The 8,468-nt window shown below is 42.1% G+C and overlaps 1 protein-coding gene across 4 annotated transcripts; it reads right to left on the bottom strand.

Moving 5' to 3' along the window:
• Positions 1-1,468: 1,468 nt before the first annotated feature.
• On the bottom strand, positions 1,469-8,064 carry LOC121575020 (SRSF protein kinase 3). Of its 4 annotated transcripts, XM_045222964.1 has the most exons (16): positions 7,979-8,063; positions 7,091-7,190; positions 6,763-6,801; positions 6,540-6,648; positions 6,337-6,424; positions 5,790-5,877; positions 5,564-5,670; positions 5,254-5,419; positions 4,942-4,967; positions 4,737-4,793; positions 3,821-4,187; positions 3,420-3,517; positions 3,147-3,254; positions 2,988-3,057; positions 2,800-2,892; positions 1,469-2,639 (listed from the first exon to the last, which is right to left on the bottom strand). In XM_045222964.1, the coding sequence occupies exons 4-16, from the start codon at positions 6,542-6,544 to the stop codon at positions 2,455-2,457; spliced, it is 1,458 nt and encodes a 485-aa protein (XP_045078899.1). In that variant the 5' UTR covers positions 6,545-6,648; positions 6,763-6,801; positions 7,091-7,190; positions 7,979-8,063; the 3' UTR covers positions 1,469-2,454. The 4 variants fall into 4 exon arrangements, with proteins under 4 accessions (XP_045078899.1, XP_041743718.1, XP_041743719.1 ...); XM_041887784.2 differs by having other exon boundaries at positions 6,763-7,190; XM_041887785.2 differs by lacking the exon at positions 4,737-4,793 and having other exon boundaries at positions 6,763-7,190.
• Positions 8,065-8,468: the final 404 nt, after the last annotated feature.

Here is an 8,468-nt window from a genome sequence, read left to right as displayed (position 1 = left end):
TTCAAACTATAATTTTGATATCATGGATGGTCAGTCCTTGTATCTATAGCCCTGTCCATCAATTTGAGAGTGGTTACATTTCTCCAGCCCCCTCCCTCAGCTGTTTATCTAATCAGTGGCGGGGTACCCGCTTTATAATTGTTTGAACTGCGGATTGCTACTTTAATGTGAACTGAGAGGAATATGTGACTGTGGAGGCCTCACTAAATCACACTTTCAGTCATCAACACATACTCACAGAAAACTCACACATAAGGAGGGACGGCACAGAAGGAAGCAGTGAAAAGTGGGGGGGTATGGCTTACCCTGCATGGACTGGGTGACTGGGCTGCAGTTTTGAGCCCTACTCAACAGTATCCTAATCCCCTTTGAAGCCACTGCTTCCTCGTCATTCCATTAGGTCTTATGCACAGGACATTGGTGGCACCTTAACTGGGGAGGACGGGCTTGTGGTAATGGCTGGAGCGGAATGGTATCAAATACATCAAACACATGGTTTGATGCCATTCCATTCGCTCCATTCCAGCCATTATTATCAAACGTCCTCCCTCAGCAGCCTCCACTGGTCTTATGACAGGAGTCAGGTGAATTACATAGGCTGCGTATAGACAGGCAGCCTAAATCACCAATTAGTGAAAAGAATATCAGAATTGGGCTGCCTGTCTAAATGCAGCCATAGAATATTCTGAATTCATCCATGAATTGGCTAAATTAACACAATGTCTAACCCTATTTCTATAAATTCTGTCAACAACAGAAAATGTATTTTATTATTCAGAGAAAAGTGGTAGATAATGAAAGCTTTGTATAAACAAACAACATTTATTCAATGAAACTCAAAAACAAAAGTAAAGCTTTCCCAGTAGGGGCGGACTGCCCATCTGGCATTTCGGGGAAATGCCAGATGGGCTGGTCCATTTTTTGCCCACTGGGCCTATCTAACTTATTTTATTATCTGGCTAATAATGGAGGCTTCAAGGAAAAAAATGGGCCGGTGTTGTGGCTTTAACGAAAAAAATTCTCTGTGTGGGGGCCTCAAGGAAAGAAATGGACCAGTGTTTCAGAAATGCCAGGGCCGATTTCTGGTCCCAGTCCGCCCCTGTTTCCCAGTGTCCTTTTTACAGTCAGGATTCCATTAAGTCTTGATTTTGGTCATTGATGTGCTTAAATTTGAATAATCAGAACACAAGCCATCGTGTCAGAAAGAATCTGGAATATAAATGTAATATCTAGATATAACTGTAAACTTCTACAGTGACTGTTTTAAATAAACTGGTTATATATTTGAAAACTTGTCAAGGGCACTCATGTACAAAGCCAAACCGGGATAGACTCTTGACAAAAACAGCATGTTTTTGTGGTCCTCTGTAGCTCAGCTGGTAGAGCACGGCGCTTGTAACGCCAAGGTAGTGGGTTCGATCCCCGGGACCACCCATACACAAAAATGTATGCACGCATGACTGTAAGTCGCTTTGGATAAAAGCGTCTGCTAAATGGCATATTATTATTATTATTATTATTATTATTATTATTATTATTTTTGGCTATATCGCTCCAAAACAAAAGTTATTTTCTCCACATCAAAGGTTTTAAATCATCAGACAAAATATATTGATAGTTGAATGCTCTCCCTGAGCAAACAGAAAAATAACACTTGCAGAAAATCAGCTGAAAAAAGAACACTTGCTGAATATCAGCCGTTACCCACAATTCAAACATCATATTAAGGGACTTCTCCCAGCATGTTAGACACTGTGTCACCTGTGTAACCCCTGTGGCCTCAGTGAGACTGCTCTGTATCCATGAGGAGATCCAGATCGGGTTCAGACACCAGGCAGCGGTGGTGACTCTGTGTCCATGAGGAGATCCAGGGGGGTTTTAGACATTGGGCAGCGGTGGTGACTCTGTGTCCAAGAGGAGATCCAGGGGGGTTTTAGACACCGGGCAGTGGTATGATGTCTATGAGGAGATCCAGGGGGGTTTTAGACACTGAGCAGCGGTGGTGACTGTGTGTCTATGAGGAGATCCAGGGGGGGTTTAGACACTGTGCAGCAGTGGTGACTGTGTGTCTATGAGGAGATCCAGGGGGGTTTTAGACACTGAGCAGCGGTGGTGACTGTGTGTCTATGAGGAGATCCAGGGGGATTTTAGACACTGAGCAGCGGTGGTGACTGTGTGTCTATGAAGAGATCCAGGGGGGTTTTAGACACTGAGCAGCGGTGGTGACTGTGTGTCTATGAGGAGATCCAGGGGGATTTTAGACACTGAGCAGCGGTGGTGACTGTGTGTCTATGAGGAGATCCAGGGGTGTTTTAGACACTGTGCAGCAGTGGTGACTGTGTGTCTATGAGGAGATCCAGGGGGGTTTTAGACACTGAGCAGCGGTGGTGACTGTGTGTCTATGAGGAGATCCAGGGGGGTTTTAGACACTGAGCAGCGGTGGTGACTGTGTGTCTATGAGGAGATCCAGGGGTGTTTTAGACATTGGGCAGCGGTGGCTCTCTTCTCTGGGAGGGGCTCCAGCATTGTGAGGAGGAAGGCACTGAACTGGACTGCCTGTTCCCGCGGCCACTCATACTTATCCAGCAGGATCTCACACAAACTCCACGGTTTCAGCCTTGAGATGCGCCGCAGCTGCCCTGTGAGCAAACAAGGGAAAGACTGTTACATGATTACACTGGGGATGGACTGAACAGGATATGTTCAGGAAACTAAAATAAGGGTACTTTTTCACCAAAATATCAATCATATGCTAAAAGAAACCACTATGGTGTATACAACAATTGTGAATAGATATACCTTTGTGATTGAAATATTGCTTGGAGTTTCTCCCTGAGAGGGCAAACTGGGATGGCAGGGGTCCCAGCAACTCAATTATGTGAGCAATGTGATCTGATGGGAGACATTAAAGCAAATATTATTATTTTTTTAGCAAGGACAATCACCATGAAAAACACAGGACAGAGAGGAGAAAGGACAAGGCTTACCTTCCTCTCGTGAGAAGTTGTCCCCTGAATGGGGTTCAAACAGATACTCCCCGGTGGCCAGCTCAAACGCCTGTATGGAAATGTAAGACTTCTTAGTAATAGATATTTTGGACAGCTAACATTAACATAAGGGTGGATGTGGTGCTCCTCGGTTCTCACCATGCAGGCTATGCTCCAGATGTCTGCAGGAGTGCCATAGTCAGACCCAATCAGGACCTCAACAGAGCGGTACTGGCAGGTCTGGATGTCCTCTGTGAAATGTTTGTACTGGAGGAGAGCAGAGATGAAGACTTAGCACTCCATACCATGAGCAATTAGTTGATAATAGGCCTTATCATTTTTATGTAATGTATTTTGTCTTCTAAGACACCATATTTATTAATACATATATTCATTCAAATCCATAATGTCTGTAGTCAGATAGTAACTCACCACCCAGCAGGCGTTTCCCAGATCTGCAATCTTGATGCTGATTTTATCAGCATTCTGTGGCTTCAGAAGATTCACCAACAGATCTGTTTCACTTAACCCTGAAACAAAACACAAAGCAGATACCACAGATAGATATTACTGAATAATTCTACACATGTCCACTACAATAACGGATGCGCTGTGAGTGCTCTGGTGTAAAATGGTTGCTTTGTACGAGGTATTACAACATGCAATATCATTCATATAAATTAACTTAATCATCAGCATATGCATGACATACTATATCGCAAATCATAAAAGTTAATTTGAAAGACTAGTTGACGGGTATTCTGACATGTATACTACACGGTAATATGTTGTTACAATATACTCTATACTGCCGGCTCCAGAGCAAGACTGACCATGTGATGGTGATGAGGGCTGGTTGTCTCTCTGGGTAGAATGATGTAACACTATAGATTGTCTAGAGCAGTGAGAAATTGTAGTCAATGATAGTGCATCTTCCATAGGTGATGAGGCCGACTCCTTGCTGTCAGAGCCCATTGCTTCTTCATGCAGCAGGGTCCGTCTCCAAGTAGTATACACAGGACCTGAAGGCTTAGGGGACGAAGTAGAATTAGGGGTGCTACAGGGAGTGGTGATATTAGAGAATGACACATGTTTCTCCCTCTTCTGACGGCCAACTAAAGTGTCCTCGCCCTTCTGCTGTTGTTGTTTCTTCTCCTTCCTCGACAACCTGGCCCTCGGGATCCTGGAGACCTTCCCAGTCTATGAGCACAGACACAGGCGTTTGATGGGAAACTTAAAATTGGATTCATATCTCTCATGTTGCAGCATGCAACAGTGTTCAAACATATTTTAAAACAATCTCTGCCAATATCTTACATTTCCTTAAATATCAGAACCGCATATCCCTTTTTCATGCAGTGCATGCTAATTATTGATGAGTTGATCACGGTGAGCAATTTCACTACAAATGCAAAGGTGTAGTTATGCATACTGAATGAATACATACATACTGAATACAAACAGCAATTTGTAGATAGTGCATCTTCATTCAGAAATGCAGTTCATGTGCAGGTTATACACATTTTAAATAACACACACACACACACCACTGCACTGCACTGCTTTCATGGTTGAATGAGTAGAAAACCTGAAACAATAGCGTAACTATTGACAACAGCCAAAACAAACTATATAACAAAGCACATTTCCAGATTCCCAGATCAAAGCTTTTCTCCAAAAGGACCTTCTTCTTCTGAGGGCCAAGATGCAGTGAATCAGCACACACTCACAATGCCAAGGCCATCTTACCCAAACCCCAAGAGCCTGGAAAGCCACCGTCAACTTCCCCATCAAGTTTGACACAATCTAATACCCAGGTTATGATATGAGCAGTAGGAGAGACAGAGGTGACAGATGAGGTAATCAAATGATGAACAGAAAATATGTTTTCCGCCTTTGTAGCAGTATGGTTGGTTTATGCTTTGAGACAATAATAAAGAGTTGATTGTCATACCTGCTTCTCTCTTAGACTGGTGTTTGCTGGCATCAGTAGTAGATGAAGAGATCAGCAGGTCACAAGAGAGCATGAAATCAAATCATAGAGAATAAATGTTTTAAACAGACCCATCTATTGAAGTCATATTAAACTTGTTAATAATATATTCCTAATATTCAGCACTGTTATTGCATCTCCATTTCTCTGTAACAAATAGTTTCCATTTCCCTCCATCTAAAAATAAAATAAGTAAAACAGACAGAGGAATGCCACAGGGATATGTACTTAGCGACACGTGTATGCCAACATGGAATTGAGAGCAATCCTAACCTGAACAGCTTGTGGGAGCAGGAGACACTGGCAGCTCCCATAGTTTGGTGTCAGCTGCCAGCTCCTGGACGTAAACCTCATCCACTCTCAAAAGGATGTTCTCTGGCTTGATGTCTGTGTGGATAATCTTGCATTTAGTGTGCAAGTAATCTAAGCCCTGAAGAACCTGTGATATGAGACAACAATGGTGATATACTGTGGCTACATGACACCAGGGAACACATAAAGGAGATAACCCGTTCACAAAAGCTGCTCTGGATGATAAATGCTAAAGAGAGGATTTGGAGATCACAGGGGAAAGACACAGCACCTGTCTAAGGATGCTCTTAACGCAGGGCAGGGGAAGGCCAGTGTAGTTGGATTTGATGATCCACTTCAGCAGCTGGTGACCCAGCACTTCAAGAACCATGCATACATCTGACACATAGCTGAATCAAGGAGAAACCATTTCACTCAAATGTGCAAGTTAACATATGACACATAGAGAAAGAGATTATGGGTAAAAGGATAACGTGTAGGTGGCTTTTAAAGGATACGCTCCCCATTGACTCCAGAGACTTTGAAGTCATCAATAAGTTGCACAACAGTGTCACGTTTAGGGTCAGATGGATCACTGTCCCTTACCTAAAAGCAATTTATAACAGGACATAACTGGGGAGTAAACATATTACTTTTCATTATCACTATTGTGCAACTAATAAAATGCAATAGTTCCTACTAAACCTGGTTCTGGTTGATGAACAAGCAAGTTATTACACTGATTAGGCCACATGTTGACGTTTATTGTCATGAATCTTGCCCTGGAGGCAGAACTGAGCGATTTCCGCTAGATGGGCCAGCAGCAAAGTCAACATAGGCTATATCATAAAAATTCATGAAAACAAAAATGTTGTATTAATTTGGTATTAATTTAAGATTAGGGTTAGCAGTGTGATTAAGGTTAATGTTAAAATCAAAATCAGATTTTATGACTTTGTGGCTGTGCCAGCTAGTGACCACTCTGTAGAGCTGCCTCCTGGGCAACCTGTGATTAGGCATACATAGCAGAGAATAAAATGTTGAACATGGGTATATAACACTGACACATTTCAGAAGCGTGATCTCATCCAAAGCGGTCTCTGTGAAGGTTGGAGCACTCTTTACCAACTTCAGAGCCACGAAACGCCTCTTCCTGCACATACAAATAAACAATGTGAATCATTTGCTTCAGCTGTCATAATCACAATATGAAACCGAAGGTCAATCAATAACAAAAAAAATGTTATCAGTATAACTATTATAATTACTCCATGTCCCAGCCTAGCCACACAGTAGAGAAGTGGCCCCATCCCAGCTTCTTCACCACCTGGTAACGGTCAATGAATATCTCTCCAATTTCCACCGGGTAGTACCCACCTACAATAAACAGTGAAACCTCTTTCCGATCAACAATAAACTGTATAAAACAACTCCTTCTACCACACATGATTGTATTGTTGTTTGGTTATATTTGGCACACTGGTGAAGTACCTATGCAGTAATCAGATGGATTCTCCCGTTCCTCGTCATCTGATCCAAAAATCTCAGGTGAAGGGGGATATGAATTTAAAGGGGCTGGGCTGGCAGCAGGGGGTAGTTTGATGGTAAGGGGTGGTTTGGGGGTAGGGACAACTAGTGGTTTAGTGGTAAGGGATTTGGGGGTAAGGGGTGGTTTGGGGGTAAGCGGTGGGTCAGGGGCAGTGGATGAACTGAGGGTAAGGTTTGGGTTGGGGTTAACAGCAGGTAAACTGAGGGAAAGGGCTGATAATGCAGCAGCATATCTAGATGAAGGTGCATTGGACATTGTGACAAGGGATACACAATAGAACAGGGAGCCGACGCCTTCTAGCCTAGACAGCACAGGTCATGCAAGGGCAGGATTGAAGAAAATGGAGATGAAGTTGGTACAAGCAGAAGGCCTACGACAAAAAAAAAAAAGACAAACTGTTCACTATCTTTCACAGTTCACACTATTATAAGTTGACCTCATAGGCATTCATATGTAGGATCTATGAGGTTAAATCAGAAGACACACATGGCCAATATATGTACACACTGAGTAAGCCTATTCAAATTTAGTAAATCTTATAGTTCTAGAGCCTATCTGCAATGACATTTGAAAGGGTCCAGTGAATACGCAAGAGTCCATTTATTTTTAGCTGGGTTTAGATGAATGGCATGTCAACGTAAATAGCTCTTCAAAGCTGGCCTGTAACTTTATTGACTGAGTGCATGCTGTCTAGGAGAGTCTTTCATTTAAACCTGTGACAATTACAGCTATAGATACGATCGTCTCAGTCAAGTCATTCTCTCAGTCAAGTCATTAAGGTGTCAAAGAGTTGGTAAGAAAAAAAGTCAATCCTTTGACCAATTCAGAACTGCCAAGTCCAACAAACCTAGCTATGTCCTCTAAAGAAAAATAACATGTTTTGTAACAGATATGTTTTACATTTTTATAACAGATTTTTATAACTAACTAGCTAGCTAATGCAACGCGGAAATTACCCTGAGTCTGTTCTCCACAAAAGTTGTTTAGCTAACGTTATTTGTTGCAGCTTGTCATTGCTTTGAAGATTATAGCTAAGCAACCGACTTCAAGTTCGTGCAGCTGTTACAATGTGACATAATCAAGTAACAATTGGTTATAAACTTTTTTTTACACCCTGTAACTGTGAAAAAACAATGTAATATTTACCCAAATACTTACATATAATAATGAAAACCGGAGTCCTCCGATTTCACCAGTAAACTGAGGGACCGTTCCTTCCTCGTCAACATTTGCTCTAGTGATGGTTCGCGAACGAACGGCTCTTTTTGAAAGGATCTTTTTGGTTAACGTCGGGAACCGAATCGCATCAGTGAAAGATTCATTCATTTGGCTCCCTGATTTGCATACTACTGCTACTACTTTTTTAGCTCAAAATAACGTTTTTCTGCAGATAAGTTACAAAATAATTACCTAAAGAAGGTGAATCCTCACTGCAGAAACAATAAATAGTGGGGAGAGCGCATCAATCTGGTCCATGCAAAAAGTAATAATTTGGCCAGGTAAAAATATATTTGAACGCGCATTTCACGATCTGACATAATGGTTGCCTACCTTTTGGGCGTTACATTGAAGATTTGCCCTTTTTCATGGTTCTAGTTCGATTTTTAAACATTTTGAACAATGAGCCGTTTGGGAGCCAAATAGGCCT

This window comes from Coregonus clupeaformis, chromosome 10 (genome assembly GCF_020615455.1).
Source record: "Coregonus clupeaformis isolate EN_2021a chromosome 10, ASM2061545v1, whole genome shotgun sequence".
NCBI lineage: Eukaryota > Metazoa > Chordata > Actinopteri > Salmoniformes > Salmonidae > Coregonus > Coregonus clupeaformis.
Note: the sequence above shows the minus strand (reverse complement) of the source record. Positions and strands in the feature narration are given on the sequence as shown.